At 44.3% G+C, this 19,816-nt stretch overlaps 1 protein-coding gene across 1 annotated transcript; it reads right to left on the bottom strand.

Moving 5' to 3' along the window:
• Positions 1 to 505: 505 nt before the first annotated feature.
• On the bottom strand, positions 506 to 12,043 carry NEURL3 (neuralized E3 ubiquitin protein ligase 3; the record flags this gene model as incomplete). Its single annotated transcript, XM_081334102.1, has 3 exons — positions 506 to 777; positions 1,566 to 2,063; positions 11,995 to 12,043. The coding sequence occupies 3 exons, from the start codon at positions 12,041 to 12,043 to the stop codon at positions 506 to 508; spliced, it is 819 nt and encodes a 272-aa protein (XP_081190228.1).
• Positions 12,044 to 19,816: the final 7,773 nt, after the last annotated feature.

Below are 19,816 nucleotides of genomic sequence, written 5' to 3'. Positions count from 1 at the left end.
CAGATTTAAGCAGATTTCCAAAAGTTTTGGTTAACCTGTGAACTGTCTTTTGCCCAGGAAGAGTTCCCTGGCTAATAACATTTCTGGATGGTTGGCATAGCCTTAAAAATTTTCGACAAGCCCTTCCCCTAATTCTTGTTGTTCGGAGAGCAGACAGGGGTGGTGAAAGTCCTGGAAGTAAGTTGCAAAGCTGTCAACTTCGTGCCAGCTTGCGAGTGTGAGGACCGCAACCTTTTTTTAAAAGCGAAAAGTTTTGGGATGCTGCTTTCTCGCACATCCTAACCTTCGGCTTTTGTGCGTCTCCAGTCCTTTCAGCAATCAGATCGTTCATCCATCTAACATCCTTATTCATTGCTTCTATCCCTTCTAACCAAACACTGCTTTTCCCCCCCCTTTCCCCCCCCCTTTTTTTGATCTTCCTGATTGCTTTCTTCGACTTTTCAACCCTTGCCCTTTCCTACTAGGACTGACATATTTCAGGCGCACCGCAACGGCGCACGTTTTGTCACCGCAGGGAACTGATACTCTCTGATTTCCCCACCCCGCTTGGCAGGCCCTCGTTCTCTGCCAAAATGGAGATCCGGAGGATTTTCTTCACCTTCTCCCGACAGAGAGGGCAGCGGCCGCTGGTGCTGAAAATCTTCAAGGAGCAGCTGGAGCAGAAGCCGGTGTGCCAGCAAGGGAACATCATGGTGCTGGCCTGAGACGCACAACAGACCACACAATCTTCCGCAGGGCTTTCTTCCGCTACTTCTTGGAACCCCAGGCAGGGAGAATCTGCAGAGGCATAAATATTTCACGGGGGAGTTTAAAACAGGTGGCCAACCGAACGTGGCAACTTTAAGACTCGTGGACTTCAACTCCCAGAGCCATCGTGGTCTGGTCCACTTTTTGCTTCCTTGTGTGCTTCCACACCCATGCTTGAAGCCCACAAGCCTTACAGATTGTGTATGCATTGTTACTGCGCAATCACTTTAGAATAAAATGGAAATTCTGTCCCCCAGTTTAAGGAAAGAGGGGAAGATAAATATCCTGCAGGCAGTCCTTGATTTACGGCCACAATTGAACCTGAAATTTTTGTTGCTAAGCGAGATGGTTCTTAAGTGAGTTTTGCTCCATTTTACGACCCTTCTTGCCACAGTTGATAAGTGAATCGCTGCAGTTGTTAAGTTTACTAACACGGTTGTTAAGTGAATCTGGCTTCCCCATTGACTTTGCTTGTCTGACGGTCACAAAATGGGATCATATGACTCGGGGAGACTGCAATCATCATAAATACCAGTATGAGGCAGTTGACGACCATCTGAATTTTGATCACGTAACTACGGGGATGCTGCTATAATTATAAATATGAAAAACCATCTTAACTCACTTTCTCTCATATTTATGATGGTTGCAGCATCCTGGGGTCATGTGATCACCTTCTGTGACCTTCAGACAAGCAAAATCCAACAGTTGTCGAATGGGACAACACAGTTCATAAATGTCTCAGCGACAGGAATTCCTCTGCCCTTAAAAAAAAAAAGCCACACCTGCCGCACATTGTCCAGCCTGCAGTTGCTTACCGAGAAGTTGGACTGCTTTGGTTCTTCCGTAGACATCCACAACAGCCCAAAGAGGAGATTCAACTGAGACACCCTTGAAGAGGAAGGAGACTTCAGCCTCAAGGTTGATGCTGCAGAAAACACAGCCCTGGTGGTCCACCCAGAAGCTGATAATGGAGCCTTCTGCTATATATTCATCTGGTAAAACACACGCACAAGTCTTCCCTTGGATGACCAAGTTTGGGCACACAAATGGAGGCAAGCCACCAGGCTGAAGGCAAGGGTCTTTCCAGGTGAAGCCCACCCGTAGGCCACCTTGCCACTTCTGGTCTTCTTGTAAGATTTTCAAAGTCACTTTCTCATAAAGTTCCACGGGTCGGTTGGAGAAGACAATACCATCATGGAAGGTGTCTAGTCTGCTCACTGTAGAGCAACATTCATCCATAAAAATCTGGGATCCCTTGACGTGAGGATGGAAGAAGAGTGGACTGTAGGACGCTTCCAGACAACCATCTGATTCTGTGGAGACACGAATCATCGTTAATATAATCGTAGAAAGAAGGGAGAGTAGAAGGCCTCAAAGGAACCTGTTTACATCAATAAAGAATGCAGAATAATAGAGTTGGAAGGGACCTTGGAGGTCATCTAGTCCAACCCCCTGCTCAGGCAGGAAACCCTATACCATTTCAGACACATGGTTCTCCAATTTCTTCTTAAAAACCTCCATTGTTGGAGCGTTCACAACTTCTGGAGGCAGGTTGTTCCACTGATTGATAGTTCTCATTGTCAGGAAGTTTTCTTCTTAGTTCTAGATTGCTTCTCTCCTTGATTAGCTTCCATCCATTGTTTCTTGTCCTGCCTTCAGGCGCTTTGGAGAATAATTTGACCTCCCCGCCCCTTTCTTTATGGCAACCCCTGAGATATTGGAACATTGCTGTCATCTGTAGTCCTTCACTTCATTAAACTAGATATACCCAATTACAGCAACCGTTCTTTACATGTTTTAGCCTCCAGTTCCTAATTGTCTTTGTTGAAATAGCCTGCATAACTATATAAGAGAAATAACTTGTAGTCTCTGCTATCTGTATCTAGAATATACTCATGGAACTATTATGGAGGAGCCGGTTTCACCTTTATTTCACCCGTCACATCCCAACTGAGTTGCCTCCTACTCCTCTGGAATGTATCCCTTCCTCTTGGGAAACCACCTCCTGATTACATTCCATCACAGGTATGTCAGAAAAGCCAAGGGGGATGTGCAAACCACACCATCAAAGCCTCACTTCTTTTTATGTGTCTCTCTCTCACACACACACAAACCCAGTTGAAGCTTTCATCACATCATTGCAGTTGCTACCTTGGCTTTTTTGACCATATCCTGTGGACATCCCCTACTGTGAGGTAGATTGGGATTAAATAGATAATGACCGGCCCCAAATTATCCAAGAATGATCCATAATGTAAAGCTGTGGTGCTCAGGATGCTGAAGCTGCTACCTAATGCTAGGAGATATATTTTATGCCATACTAGTGAAGAATACTGAATAAAGTTCTGGTCACCACAAGCACAAATAAGATGCTGAAACCCTAGAAAGTGTGCAGAGAAGAGCAGCAAAGATGATAAAGGATATGGAAGCTAAAAAGAACTATATATGTCTTGCTGTTAGTTGTGAAGTTGTGTCCAACCCCTCGCAACCCCATGGACAATGTTCCTCCAGGCCTTCCTGTCCTCTACCATCTTCTGGAGTCCATTTAAGCTCAGACCTACTGCTACAGTGGCTCCATCCAGCCACCTCATTCTCTGTCGTCTCCTCCTCTTGCCATCAACCTTTCCCAGCATGAGGCTCTTCTCCAGTGAGTCCTTCCTTCTCATTAGGTGGCCAAAGGATTTTAGTTTCAACTTCAGGATCTGGCCTTCTAAAGAGCAGTCTGGGTTGATCTCCTCTAGGACTGACCGGTTTGATCGCCTTGCAGTCCAAGGGACTCGCAGGAGTCTTCTCCAGCACCGTAGTTCAAAGGCTATATATATATATATATATATATATATATATATATATATATATATATATATATATATATATATATATATATATATATATATATATATATATATATATATATATATAATAATATTTAATTAATATTTGCATTTGTATACCGCCCTTTCCCTGAGGACTCAGGGCGGTTTACAGGGAATTAAAAATCAAAACATACAAAAGTTAAAACCAATTAAAAAGCATTAAATTCACCCTGTACATTAAAACCCCAGTTAAAATTTTCTCCTCAGCCTGGGCCCGAGAGCTCAAAGAGCCAGGTCTTCAGGCCCCGGCGGAATGATCGGAGGTCGGGAGCAGTCCTCAACTCTACCGGCAGCTGGTTCCAGAGGGCAGGCGCTCCCACTGAGAAGGCCCTATCCCTGGGTGTCACCCGCCGGCAATCTCTCACCGGCGGAACCCTGAGCAGACCCTCCCTGTGAGAGCGCACTGGGCGAAGGGCGTTTGATGCCGGCAGCAGGTGTTCCCTCAAATAACCCGGACCCAGGCCATGTAGGGCTTTATAGGTGATAACCAGCACCTTGAATTTCACCCGGAGGGCAACCGGAAGCCAATGCAGCTCGCGGAGTAGAGGTGTTACATGGGAGTATCGGGAAACCCCCATTACAACTCGCGCGGCCGCATTCTGCACCAGTTGAAGCCTCCAAGTGGTCTTCAAGGGCAGCCCCATGTAGAGAGCGTTACAGTAGTCCAAACGGGAGGTCACAAGCGCATGAGTGACTGTGCGTAGGGCGTCTCGGTCCAGATAGGGACGCAACTGGCGCACCAGGCGAACCTGTGCAAAAGCCCCCCTGGTCACGGCTCCTATGTGATCTTCAAAATTGAGCCGTGAATCCAGGAGGACGCCCAAGTTGCGAGCCCTATCAACGGGGGGTAACACCTCACCCCCCATCGTTAAAGGTGGAATAACTTGGTTAACCCGAGACGCCGATATGCACAGCCACTCAGTCTTGGCGGGATTGAGACGAAGCCTGTTTCTCCCCATCCAGACCCGAACCGCCTCCAGGCACCGGGACATCACGGAGAGGGCATCACTGGGTTGGTTCGGGGTGGAAAGAAAAAGTTGGGTATCATCAGCGTACTGGTGATACCCCACCCCAAAACCACGAATGATCTCGCCCAGCGGCTTCATGTAGATGTTGAACAGGAGGGGCGAGAGAACCGACCCCTGAGGGACTCCACAAATGAGAGACCTCGGGGCGGATCTCTGCCCTCCTGTCAACACCGACTGCGAGCGGCCCTGGAGGTAGGAGGAGAACCACCGTAGGACGGTGCCTCCCACTCCCAACCCCCTGAGACGCCGCAGCAGGATACCATGGTCGATGGTATCGAAGGCCGCTGAGAGATCTAATAGGACCAGGACAGAGGAGCAACCCCTGTCCCTAGCCCTCCAGAGATCATTCACCAGCGCGACCAATGCCGTCTCCGTGCTGTGTCCGGGCCTGAAGCCCGATTGGTACGGGTCCAGATAATCAGTTTCCTCCAGGAACAGAGGGAGCTGATGCGCCACCACACTCTCAACAACCTTCGCCAGGAAGCGAAGGTTGGAGACTGGACGATAGTTGTTTAAAACAGCCGGGTCCAAAGCAGGCTTCTTGAGGAGGGGTCTCACCACCGCCTCCTTCAAGGCGGCAGGGAAGACACCCTCCTTCAAAGAAGCAGTTATTACTGCATGGAACCAGCCTCGTGTTCCCTCCCGAGCCGCATAAGCTAGCCAGGAGGGGCACGGATCCAACAAACAGGTGGTGGAGCTCAGTCTCCCCATGATCCTGTCCACATCATCAGGGGAAACAGGGTCGAACTCAGTCCAGATAACGTGCTCAAGACCGCCTGATTCCTCCACATCAGACTCTGCCCAGTCAGAGTCCAAGCCGGTCCGGATCCGAGCGATTTTGTCCGTCAGATGATGACTAAACTCCTCGGCTCGTCCCTGCAAGGGATCCTCCCTCACCTCCTGGTTAAGGAGGGAGCGAGTCACCCTAAACAGGGCGGCCGGGCGATTATCTGCGGACGCGATAAGGGCGGCAAAGTAGTTAGACTTCGCCGTCCTTATCGCCGCAAGATAAGACCTTATGAAGGTTCTTAACTGCAATCGGTCGGATTCGGATCGGCTGGATCTCCAACCGCTCTCTAGACCTCGTCTCCGACGCTTCATCTCCCGGAGCTCCACAGAGAACCATGGGGCCCAACGGGATCTGCGTCGGGTCAGAGGTCGCATGGGTACAACGCAGTCGAGTGCCCTGGTGGCTGCCGTTTCCCAGGCCTCCACCAGGGCATCGACTGGGCTGTGGGTAAGGGTGATAGGTATAGGCCCAAGCGCCCTCTGGAACCGATCTGGGTCCATTAGGCGCCTGGGGCGGAACCACCTGGTTTCAAATGTTAACTATTTAGATTACCTTGCTAGGCCCCAAACATGGGGCAAATCTTTATTTCCTGTTTTCAGCCTATCTTGAAGGCTATCAAACAGGCAGTAGTCACACCGGACAATTCATATATTTGTGTAAATTACTAACAAAGAATTAAAGGGAAACTGAGATGCATTTCTGACTCCTTAGTCGTCCTCAGTCAGCTATACCCTTCTGAGATTCGAACCTGGGCTGATTGCATACAAATAACACTGCCTTGTATGCAATCAGCCCAGGTTCGAATCTCAGAAGGGTATAGCTGACTGAGGACGACTAAGGAGTCAGAAATGCATCTCAGTTTCCCTTTAATTCTTTGTTAGTAATTTACACACACACACACACACACACACACACACACACACACACACACACATATATATATATATATATATATATATATATATATATATATATATATATATATATATATATATATATATATATATATATATATATATATATATATATATATATATATATATATATATATATATATATATATATATATATATATATATATATATATATATATATATATATATATATATATGTCTAGCTTATTGAAAAGGAGGACTAAGAGGGACGTGATAACTGTCTTCCAGTAGTTAAGGGGCTGCCACAGAAAAGAGGGGCTTGACTAAGGAGAGATCCAACATGGGAGTAAGCAGAAATTTTTTGACAGTGAGAACAATTAGTCAGCAGAGCTTGCCTCCAGAAGTTAAGGGTGCTCCATGACTGGAAGTTTTCAAGAAGAGATTGGACACCATTTTACCAGGATGGCATAAGGCCCTCCTGCCTTGTGCAGTGGGTTGGACTAGAAGACCTCTGAGGTCTGCTCTGGCCCTTTGATTCTGTGTTATTTGCTCCTGGTTAATGACCGCAATAAAGTTATTTGAATTTATGTTCTATGCTCAATGTTTTATTACCCTAATGATGGAGGAATCGTGGCAGTGCAGGTTCTGTTTAACTACATTGGGGGACATCAGAGAGATGCCCATATGAACAGCATGAGTGCAGAGCTTGCAAATCCTCACATACTTGATTTTCTGGGACACTAAGGAAGAACTTTGAACGTGTTGACCTTGGAGCACTCAGCACCTTCTCAAGGCGCTCAGCTCCCTGGGAGAGCAAAACAGGTTTGGTGGGTGGAGACCGGAAGCTGCCCTACAGGTGGCAAAAGCTTTCTAACTGTACAAGGCTCTCATTTTCAGATCTTCTGCCAGCCTTGCATGAGTTTATTGTTGCAGATAAGGGAAACATCGATAAAGGATTAAAGTTTATACATATGGAGATAAAACAAGATTAAGCCTTGTGTGGGAATAAAAAACTATCCAACCTCAAAACACAAAATGTGCCTTTTGGTGGGTTTGCAAAATTCAGCATTAATTTTAGAAACCGCCTGGGTCTAGAAAGGAGTAAAAAACCTGGAGTGTGTTTAGAGGCAATAAGTCACTGAGTTACTTTCACTTTCATTCTCTCAGAGACATTTCACTGAAAGTGCAAGGAGAGCTAGTTTCCCAATAAATAGGCATTTGCTAAAGGAGTTATTTTCAAGCCAAGGTTAGGGGGTTACATATTTGAACCCTTTCTTGGTGCCAGAAATCCAGGCCATAGATAAACTTATTCAGAACAACAGAATAACAGAGTTGGAAGGGTCTAGACCAGGGCTTTTCAACCTTTTCACCCACTGTACCACTTTTAGGATATGGCAACATCCGAGTACCACCAGTCGCCTAGCAAGGTGTCAAAAACTTAATCACCCCAAAAAAGGAAAAAAGTGATGAAGTGCAGGTAGTCCTCGACTTACAACAGTTCGCTTAGTGATTGCTCAAAGTTACAATGGCACTGAAAAAGTGCCCCCCAAGCCACAGCCGAGCAACACACCTGCCTGCCCGCCCGGCGGCGCTCTTCCTCCTGTCCGAGGTTTTCATTGTTGTGAGCATTTCTGTTGAGGATTGGCAGCGGGGGTGGGGTGGGGGGTGTTTGGTTTTTATTCCCCCACTCTGCTGGGTGGTTGCAGCAGGTTTTGATCACATGACCCTGGGACACTGTGAACGTCATAAATATGAATCAGTTGCCAAGCATCTGAATGTAAATCACAAGACCCTGGAGATGCTGCAACATTCCAGCTGATCGGCGCTTCTTCTGGGCTCAGCAGAAGCGCCAGGATCAGCGCTGAACTCCAGCTGGAGCCTGGTGCTGATCCTGGCGCTTCCACTGAGCCCTGATAGCCCTGCAGCTCCAGCCGTCTCTCGCTCAGGCTTGTGCGGTGCTGCCACTGGTTCAGCTCATTCCCCTCCCCCGCTACCACTTTTCTAGGATGGTTGCGTACCACCTGCCAGGTGCCAATGTACCACAGGTGGTACCCGTATCACTGGTTGAAAAGCCCTGTGCTAGTCCAACCTCCTGCTCAAACATTTCAGAAAAGTGGTTTTCCAGTCTCCTCTTAAAAACCTCCAGTGATGGAGCAGCCACAAGTTCTGAGGGCAAGCTGTTCCACTGGTTAATATTCTCAGTGTTAGGAAGTTTCTCCTTAGTTCTAAGTTGCTTCTCTCCTTGATTAGTTCCCATCCATTATTTCTTGTCTTGCCTTCTGGTGCTCTGGAAAATAGTTTGATTCCCCCTTGTATTTGGGACAGACCTTTATTTCAGTGGAGGAATGAATGTTGTGCATTCATTTCAGGAATGCGTTTCTTTGTCTTTCCCTAAAAGCTAACATAGGTTTTACAGTAGGGGGTCAGAAAAACATGCAAAGAGCCATTGTGATTTTTTTTAAAATCCCATTTATATCCCGCCCTTCTCCGAAGACTCAGGGCGGCTTACAATTTAAAGCACAAATCAATGTGCTTAGCAATAGCCTTCATTCTATGTATATGCCTGCTTATTAGGGCTTTCACACACACCCCAAGCGGCATTTTTACAAAGTCACCTTATTGCCCCCAACAATCTGGGTCCTCATTTTGAGCTTTGAATGTCTGCCTTCTCCAGAGTCTTAAAGCTAAACAATAACCAATGGACAGGTCAGGACCCAACAGTCCTGGTATCTACAAACAGCACAGAATATGGAATAATAGGGTTGGACGGGATTTTGGAGGTCTTCTAGTTCAACCCCCTGCTCAGAAAAGAGATTCTAGCAGTGAGCCCATTCAACCAGCAGACCATTTCTGTGAAGTCCGCAACTCCTGTCTGTTGAGAAATCAAAGCTTGCTTTCCCCACTGAGATTCCCTGAAAAGGACATTTAGAATCCCACACAGTTGTTCTGCTCAGAGCATGTTAACTAGTTAGTTCTTTAACTAGTCTAGGACCAGAGAAATTCTGAAATAGATCACTGGGCTCTAGATCCTTACTTTAACTAGTACCCAGTCCTAACTCAGAATGAAGCACGCACACTCAGCTGCTAACATTCCAAGTCTGCTTGCAAAAGGAGGCTAACTATAAGGTAGTTTGTGGTTCAGAGTATTGCATAATCATAATAGTAAAATTGGAAGGGACCTTGGAGGTCATCTAGTCCAACCCCCTGCTCAGGCAGGAAACCCTATACCATTTCAGACAAATGGCTGTCCAGTCTCTTCTTAAAAACTTCCAGTGTTGGAGCATTCACAGCTTCTGGAGGCAGGTTGTTCCACTGGTTAAGTGTTCTCACTGTCAGGAAGTTTCTCCTTAGTTGTCATCGCCTCAAATTCCCGATGGGGAATTACGTCCCCTTGGCTGTTTCTCCATAGAAGCCAGATCCATCATCTGATTCTTGTCACAGGGTCACTTATGAATGGTCATTCTCTCCTCACCCATGACACTTTGTAGAATTTTTGAGGGAGGAACTACAATTTCCTCTTTTGTTCTCCCCACGTGTATGGGTCTCTACCTCCCATTTTCCCTAGCTGTGGTTTTCAATCTGGGCAATTTGAACTCCCAGAATTCCCCAGCCAAGTACTGAAAAACACTGTTTGAGGCTAGGCTCCTACTGCTCAGCCTAAAGCAGGGGTCCCCAACGCCTCAGGCCTTGAGCCACTTAGAACCTGGCCGCAGAACCATCCCCACTCATGCAAACAGTGGGCAAGCATGTGCTGGCATGCTCCATTTGCATGAAGAGCAGGGGCGCATGCCTGCCACTTGTGCAAATGGAGCTGCGCTTCTATGCAGGTGTTTTCCCACCACTCGCAACAGAACCGTCCCTTGCCCCACCCGCCAGTCCACCAAACTGGACTCTGGCCTAAAGCAACATTATGTATCTGCTGATTAGATAAGAAGCCACCTTTATCCTTTCTGCCACCTGCCCTCCAGATATAATTTGAGAAGTTGGTGGGCATTCTGATTCCAATCTAACTTCATTGCACGCGTGTCTTTTATCTTCTAGCGCCCAGGTCCCAGGATGAATACTCCAGCCCAACGTAATCTAAATGAAAAGGCACAAAATAATCTAAATGATGATCATGCCAATAAGGAAGAATATTTGTAGCTCAGGGTTGAAAGGAGGGGCCCTTGGTTCTCTCTGAGCTTGGTTGTTTTGTTGCAGATGTTTCATGACCCAACTACTAGGTAACATCTTCAGTGCTACAGCAGTGATATTTTATACACTATAGCGCTGATGACGTTACCTGGTTTCCGTAGAAAACAACCAAACTCAGAGAGGAACCCTGATGATCATGCACTAAACCAGAGGTTTCCCAGCACAACAGTGGCCCTTCTTAGCTTCTGCATCAGACCTCAGGGACACTGACCTAAACTTTTAATTCTGGTTTTTATGTCAAACCCTCGACGCAATTCATACCCAAAATGCAAGGGGAGAAAAGTGTAAACGAGGGATCCTGTTTTCATTCCTGAATGAAGAACACTCTGTGGGAAGTTATAAGCACCAAAAGCATTGCTTGATTGCCACCATCCCTCCTAGATGATTTGGAATGCAGTTTCCATCATCCAAGCAAGGAATTGTAGGAACTGCATTCTTACTCATTTAGACGGTCCTTGCTGAGAAAAAGTCCTCTATATCATCATTTCTGTTCATTCCCAGACAACAACCGTGGATAAAAGTCTTGGGTTAGGTTAGGACAAAGCCCCCAAATGATGCTGGATCATGACCACAGCCAGGGAGACACATCTAGGAGGCCAGAAGCCAAGGCCCTCTGGATTTTCTCTCTCGCCCTGGTGAGGGGAGCTTATCCCTCACAAATGAACTTATCAGATCCTTCAGACAGGGTAGAAGAGCTGCAGTGCTCCAGATGTTGTTGGACGCCCCACACCAGTATGACCAACTACCAAGAACAAGAGAGGCAGTCTTTCACCAACACCTGGAGATGTCCAGCTTCTTGTTTAGCTTCATCAAAAACAGGATTCTTACTTTATTGAGTTGGGTGAAGATCACCAGATCTATCAAATTGCTTCTGAAAAGGTCCACATTCAAGCCTACTCTGCTCTCCCAATCACCAGCCCCCTAGGATTCAGGCAGGCTATCCCCAATGTAGAGGTCCTACATCAGCCTTCCAGGATACCACCCAAGGGTGCTTTTTCCAAAAGACAACTTTGTGGACTGGTTTTTTTTTCTTTGAAAAACTTTCCCCTCTCCATCCAAGAAACTTCTTCCATTCTGAAGACATTCTTCTGAAGAAGTAAAGAAGAACTGAAGAAGAAGCTTCTTGGATGAGAAGCAGAATGTTTTCATGCCATAAAATCAAGAAAAATCTGTTTCCTTTTTGGAAGGCATCCATGATCTGGCTGATGGAGAATATCCACAGAGTTCAAGGGAAGCATCCATCACCCAACTGCTTTTCCTCTATGACATTTGCCGCTTCATGCTTTAAAATGACTTTGAAAGCAAGTTGCTGCCTATCTCTAGCGTTAAAATATTTATAGCGCTTAGTTGCAAGAAGGCTGGCGGCGGAGCTTCGGTGCTCAGAGCCAAGATGCTGAGTGTATGCTCAGAAATAATTTTGAGTACTTCCCTTCCAAGCTGGCTGAAACAAACCTTGCAAGCCAACCTTGTGTCCAGAAAGCTACCTGGAAGGTTTTCCTTACCGTCATCAGAGGGACTAAGGCAGGCTCCCATGATTGGTGGGTCTGGGCTAGGTTGTGCTGTGTTGTGCGGTGCTGGGCTGGGCTGGGGGAGCTGGTTGCTGGACAGCTGCTTCTCCCTTCCCTTAAACCAGGCTGAAGAAGCAACGTTCCAGGTTCTACGAGCAACAGCAAAAACTCAGCTTCAAACCGAAAGGAAGGAAGCTGTTTTATGCAGCACCCTTGTGAGTTAAACATTAATCATCTCCGAGGTTTCTGGGGATGTGTGTTTGAGTGTCACAAGACACAGCTTTTTTTGTTGTAGTAGGGAATTTCCAGCTTCTCTTTCTCTTTCTCTCTCTAGCTCTGAAATCTGAAATCTCCGGTTTGCATTGTTACCTCTGGCTTCTTGCCCAAATGAACGAACTGCTCCCTGCCTTTGCTCATCTCAGCAGTCTGACTGATGGAAACTTTCAGAAGTTGTGGAAGTTGTGGGTGCTCTGCTGCTCCCTCTAGTATTGCTACCAAATGCTTGCTACCTTTCCCCCGCCCCCTAGGTAGTTAGGCACATTCCTCACAAGGAAGTTACAATATCTTCTAGCCCAAAACTAAAGGGCCACTAGATGGCATGACCAACACATTGCTGCCATCTAGTGGGTTGTCCAGGATTTGCAGCTCAGTTTCAGCCTTGCTACAGTATGGATAACAACAACAACAACAACAACAACAAAAACAAAAACAACAACCCGTGGCTGGGCCTGGACAGCTATCAGGTGTGGTCCTCTATGCGAAAAGCCACACTGAACTTGAATCAATAGTCAATGCAGTTCAACTGTTTAGCAGCGACATCAGAATGGACTTTGGACTTGGAAAATGTGCTATATTATCCATGCAACGAGGAAAAATGGGAAAAATAGAAAGAATAGAACTGGGAAACGGAAGTATTATGAAAGCACTAGCAAAGGATGACGGTTACAAATACCTAGGCATATTGGAAGCAGATAACATCTTGAATGGAAAAGTCAAAGAGTCAACACAAAAGGAATACATCAGAAGAGTCCGCAAAATACTAAAATCAAAGCTGAATGCTGGAAATATAATTAAAGCCATTAATACATGGGCAGTCCCAGTGATACGCTACCCAGCTGGAATTATCAACTGGACATTGGCCAAATTGGAACACCTAGACCGGAAAACGCGTAAACTTTTGAACATGCACCATGCTCTACATCCACGAAGTGACATCGACAGATTGTACCTGCCAAGAAGAATAGGGGGCAGAGGGCTACTGCAAATCCACCAAACTGTAGAAGAAGAAAAACGAAGTTTGAATGACTATGTGAATCAAAGTACAGAAAAATTGCTGCAGGCTGTGAAAACAGAGAGCATTATCAAAATAACAGAAACAAAGGCAGAATATAAGGAAAAACGGCTGGATGATAGATTAAATAGATGGAAAACCAAAGCTTTGCATGGACAACATTTGAAAAACATTGAAGGAAAATGTGATAACAACTTGACCTGGGCATGGCTTAAGATGGGAACCATCAAGAAAGAAACGGAAGGCTTAATACTGGCTGCTCAAGAACAAGCACTACAAACTAATGCCATGAAAGCGAAGATACAAAAATCTACTGACAATCCAAATTGCCAACTTTGCAACAACAAAGCTGAAACTGTTTCACATTTAATATGTGAGTGCAGCAAAATTGCGCAAACTGATTACAAAGGTAGACATGAACGAGTTGCTAAACTAATCCACTGGGCATTGTGTAAAAAATACGACTTGCCTGTGTCCGAAAAGTCGTGGGAACATAGGGTGGAAAAAGTTGTCGAGAATGAGAGGGTGAAGATCTTGTGGGACTTCCGAATACAGACAGATCGCCATTTGGAACACAACACGCCAGATATCGCAGTTGTAGAGAACCGAAGCACACAGCTGATTGGTATCGCTGTACCAGGAGATGCCAGAGTCGAAGAAAAAGAACTGGGGAAAATTATGAAATATCACGACCTGGCCATCGAAACTGCGCGATTATGGATGAAACGTGTAACAGTGATACCCATTGTCATCGGGGCACTGGGAACTATGTCCCAAAACTTTACAAAATACATCAAGAAACTGCAGCTTCCTGCAATAACTCCAGCAAAGCTACAAAAAACTGCGCTATTCGGAACATCTTACATTTTAAGGAGGTACCTGGTTGATACCTAGGATGCTGGGAGCAACCCGTGTCGACCATCAGCGCCAGTCAATTTGAGTGTTCAGTTGACTGACTTTCCTGTTTTATGAATAAACGTTTTATAATAAATAATAATAATAATAATAATAATAATAATAATAATAATAATAATAATAATAATAATAATACCTGGTTTATACCTAGGATGCTGGCAGCAACCCGTGTCAACCATTAGTGCCAGTCAATTTGAGTGTTCAGTTTATTTATTTATTTATTTATTTATTTATTTATTTATTTATTGAATTTATATACCGCCCTATTCCCAAAGGACTCAGGGCGGTTCACAGGGCAAGTTAAACACAATACAAAAAGAGAGAATAAAATTAAATTAAATTAATACAAGCCCACAAAATTAAGATAACATTAAAATTGAAATTTAAAATTAATTTAATAATTTAATTTAATTTAATGTAATTTAATTATTTAATAATTTAATTTAATTTAATTTAATTTAATTTAATTTAATTTCCCTCAGTCCAGGCCAGACAATTCAAACAACCAGATTTTTAAGTCCCGGCGAAACGAGCGAAGGTCGGGGCCAGTCCGAAGTTCCATTGGCAGTTCGTTCCAAAGGGCGGGCGCACCCACAGAGAACGCCCTCCCCCTGGGAATAATCCTGGGTTGTATAAATGGAGGCATAGAATCAAGATCACGCAAAGTATTATTACCGCTTTATAAAACCCTAGTAAGGCCACACCTGGAATACTGCAGCCAATTTTGGTCACCATATCACAAAAAAGATGTTGAGAGTTTGAAAAAAATTCAGAGAAGAGCAACTAAGATGATTAAAGGCCTGGAGACTAAAACATACAAAGAACGGCTGCAGGACTTGGGTTTAGTCTAAAGAAAAGAAGAAATAGGGGAGACATGATAGCAGCATTCCAGTATTTGAGGGGCTGCCACAAAGTAGAGGGGGTCACGTTATTCTCCAAAGCACCAGAAGGCAAGACAAGAAACAATGGTTGGAAGCTGATCAAAGAGAGAAGCAACCTGGAACTAAGGAGAAACTTCCTGACAGTGAGGACAATGAACTGGTGGAACAGTTGGCCTTCAGAAACCGTGGGCGCTCCATCACTGGAGGTTTTTAAGAAGAGACTGGACAATCACCTGTCTGAGATGGTATAGGTTCTCCTGCTTGAGCAGGGAGCTGGACTAAAAGACCTCCAAGGTCCCTTCCAGCAGTATTCTACTCTAAGTAATTGCCAGTTGCCACACACCTAAATTCTGATCGCATGCCCGTGGGGATGTTGCAATGGTGATAAGTGTGAGAAACGGTGTTACCAATCCATCAAATAGAAAAGATGTCATGTTGCAGATAAAAGAACAAGCTTCGGAAGTTAATCTCAGAAGTCTGGATGCCAATCGCATCAAAAAATAATTCTAAATAAATTGACTCTTAATACTTTAAACCAGTGTTCCTCAACCTCAGCAGCTTTAAGATGTGTGGATGTCAACCCCCATGGAATTCTGGGAGTTGAAGACCACACATCTTAATGTTGCTGAGGTCTACCCACATGGCCAAAAGTTTCTTCTTCTGAATGGATTAGCTTTCTAATCAAATCTCTCTTTCCTCTTTCGATTCAGTCTTTAAGCCAATTAGACATTTAGTTGTTGCTTAGTTTGTTTTAGTAAGATTTTTTTTTCTTCTTTTGAAAGCTTTTAATTGACTTTTACCTATTTTTTCCAATGAGAAAGAAGGACCTCTATTATCTATTTTTGACTAAAAGGAACAATCCTTTAAAGGTTGAGGGCTATTGAACAACAGACCAAAGTTTTGTTCAAATCAAAAGCAAAACAGTAAAAGATAAGTTTATCTGCACATTAAATTTCCCCAAGTTATTTTTTTTATGTTGTTCTTTCAAGTCAATATTGACTCTGGACAACTGGGCAAGTCCCTGAAATCTTCTTGGCAAGATTTTAGAAGTGATTTGCCTTTACTTCCTTCCTAGAGATGGACTAGTCAGCCCAAGTCCTCAAGTTATGGCTAGGCACATGATGCTCTCATTGGCTTTGAGATGGATCAAAATAAGGTGGAGAATTCTACCTTAATCTCAGCATTACAGGATATAGGGCTGGAAGGGACTCTGAAGGTCTTCTAGTCTAACTCCCTGCCCATGGTAGGAGGCCTTATGCCACCCTGGACAAATGATTGTCCAGTCTATTCTTGGAAACCTCCAGCAATGGAGCTCCAGAACTCCGGGAAGCAAACTGGTCCATTATTAATTGTCAGGAATTTCTCCTTAGAATCTCTCTTTAATGAGCTTCCACCCATTACTTACAGGGACGTGGTGGCTCAGTGGGTTAGGACGCTGAGCTTGTTGATCAGAAGGTCGGCAGTTTGGCGGGTCAAATCCCGAGTGAGCGCCTGTTACTCGTCCCAGCTTCTGCCAACCTAGCAGTTCGAAAGCACGTAAAAATGCAAGTAGAAAAATAGGGACCACTCCGGTGGGAAGGTAACAGCATTCCGTGCGCCTTTGGCGTCTAGTCATGCCGGCCACATGACCACGGAGACATCCTCGAACAAGCGCTGGCTCTTCGGCTTTGAAACGGCCCTAGAGTTGGAAACGACTAGCACGCATGTGCGGGGGAACCTTTACCTTTACCTTTGCCCATTACTTCTTGTCTTGTCCCCAGGTGCTATTCAGGAGAATAAGTCAAGCCTCTCTTCTCAGTGCCGGTCCCTCAAGTACTGAGAGACAGTCATCCTGTGCCCTAATCCTTAGCTCCCTTAACCGTTCATTCTATGGTTTAGCTTACAGACCCCTAATCATCTTTGTTGCTCTTCTCTGCACTCTTTCTACGGTCTCCGTGTGTTTTTTTGTGCAGTATTGTGGCAAACAGAATTGGACACACTATTTTCCAAGTGTGGCTTCGCTAGTACAGTTTAAGGCTGCTTCGCTCCTGGGCTGGGGGTGAGATGAAGGCACCATCTGGGCATCCAGCAGAACAACGCAATGGCCATGACTTCATTGTGCTATGTTTAAGCTCGGAAACCACTAATCCATGTAGGCATTTGAGCTAGCTTCATCCTGCTGTTTGAAAAGGACACGGACTGTTTTTCATTGAAAAAGTGAAAGTGTACTTAACCTTGACGGAAATTAGTCACCAGGTTTGTGGACTTTTTTTTTTAACCTTATTTGCAAAGGCACTGGCCTTGCCAAGCTGGAAATTTACTTCAGACATGAACATTACCGTCAGCCTTGAAGGCCAATGGCCTACAGGTAGTTCCCGACCTTAACAACCATTCGTTTATGACAATGCGAAGTTACAGTGGCATTGAGGAAAATGACTTATGACCATTTTTCACACTTACGGCAGGATTGTTGCAGCATTTCCATGTTCACGTGATCGGAACCCTTGGTTTAATATTTATGACCATTGCAGTGTCCCGGGGTCACGTGATCCCCTTTTGCGACCTTCGGACAAGCTCAGTAGAGGAAACCAGATCCACTTAACAACCGTGTTACTAACTTAACAGGTGCAGTGATTCACTTAACAACTCTGGCAGGAAAGATCGTAAAATGGGGCAAAACTCACTTAACCACTGTCTGGCTTAGCAACTAGAAATTTTGGGCTCAGTTATGGCCGTAAATTGAGGACTACCTGCGCTTATACTGTAGGAATATGGAGTGGATTCTTATAAGAAGAAAGTGAGGGTCACCAGGTAATCTGGAAAGTTTGGCTCCGATCCCTTTGAAACAGGAAGAGGTGGGGAAATACAGATGGGCAGGGCTGCCAAACTTTCTGAGTGAACTTCAATTTTTTCTGAGAAGTTAAACTTAGTTTACCTTCCAGGAGTGGAAAGTCTTTGACCGCCAAAAAGGCAACTATGCAAATAATGTATACTCTCTTATCTTAGAAAGTGAAACTTAACTAGAGGTTTCCAAAGACCTGCCTCTTACAGGAATACAGCTTAAAACAGGGTTTTTTTTAAAAAAAAATGTTGTGGTGTTGTAACCTATCACCCCTGAGAAATAAATAGATTTGTGTGACTTCCCTGTGAGCAAAATTATTTTGTTTGGCAAGAAAGAACTTTTCTATTTACATTTTCTTCTACAGCTCAGAAAAAAAAGCATAACCGTGTTTTATTTTTAAAGCAACAACTCCCATTTTGGTTTCACATTTATTTTGAATCGGATGCTTTTTGTAGGTTTATAGCAGCTACTTTAAAAAAAAACCACCCAAATTTGCTGCTGAATAGGGATGGTTTTGGGGCTGCTGCATAAGCATCAGCATCCCTAATTTTGCAGGGGCAATTGTTAGGGATCCCCGGCTTAAAGCACCTGTGAGAGAGGTTCATTGGGATCCAGACTCACTCATCCTTAAAGCAATAATTTCTCACTGGGTGGATGGAGAATTCTGCATGTTTTCAATTTGCTGAGGTTGAGAAATGCCACCTTAGAACATGGCACCATGGTGAAAGTCCCCTGAGTTGTAGAAAAATGGGATTGTAAAATTTTGATCATCAATGATTCCCCCCATGGTCCTGGGTTTTTTTTCTTTTGTTCCTAATTTTGTTTTCCCCTGAATTTTAGTGTCAAATATTCTCTGATTAGGAAACCACAGAGAAGTTAGTTCAGGGTCAGAAAAATATGAAACAGCACTCCATTTTACTTACAGTATAACTCCTACATTTTAATTCTTGATTTAATTGCAGATTGTCTGCTTAGTTAGAATTCCATCATGTCCCTTCCAGAAGATATTAATAATACAAAATATTGTTTTAACCCTTCCCCTTCTTTCTATATCTATTTTTCTATCAGGATATATTTTCTATATTCTTTTAAATTTGTATTTCTCTCAACACTACTTATTTTTCTTTTCTCTCTGATATTATAAGGGAAGTGAATAAAAGTTCTCCATATGACCACCGCACCTGATGCAAAAATAATATACAATATTATAAAACATACAATATCATACAATTGGATATAATATTTGTAGGAAGAGGCACATTTTGTATCTGAAGGATGAAATTTAATATAAAACTCAACTGCTCTGCTGGGTATTGTCATAGGATAGCATAAAGATGACTAAACATTGTTTTATCATTATATCTGTTCCAGTAAACATGTTAATTATGGTTCATAAATTATGGCCTTTCCCCCCACTTCTGTAAAGTACAACTTTTGCTTCCAGCGACCCGAGGAATTTCAAAGTGGGCTATAGGAGATGACCAGGCTGAGCCCGAGGGAAGAGTCAAGCATGTGATCAGTCCCCTGGTGCACACAAGAGATCTAAGTCCATCCCACCTTGAATTCCATTGGTTCTTATCTATCTCTTTGACCACTAATAAGTCATTCCTCTGGTCCACTAATTTTGGTCAAAGAATGAAGAAGATTTGTCTGGCATGATCTGCTTTTGACAAACCCATGTTGGCTTTTAGTAATGACCTTGTTTGCCTTTAGGTGCTCGCTGATTCATTGGTTGATCAACTTTTCCAGAATCTTCCCAGGTATTGAGGTCAGGCTGAAAGGATCTTCTCCATTATTCATTTGGGGAAATGTATTCTCCCTTTGTAATGTTCCCCAAAATATTACTTTCTCTGGATTCTTCCCACACTGTAATGCATGTGTCAGAACCCA

Source organism: Vipera berus (assembly GCF_964194415.1).
Source record: "Vipera berus genome assembly, chromosome: 8".
NCBI classification, from domain to species: Eukaryota; Metazoa; Chordata; class Lepidosauria; order Squamata; family Viperidae; genus Vipera; species Vipera berus.
This window is presented reverse-complemented; position numbering and strand designations above follow the sequence as displayed.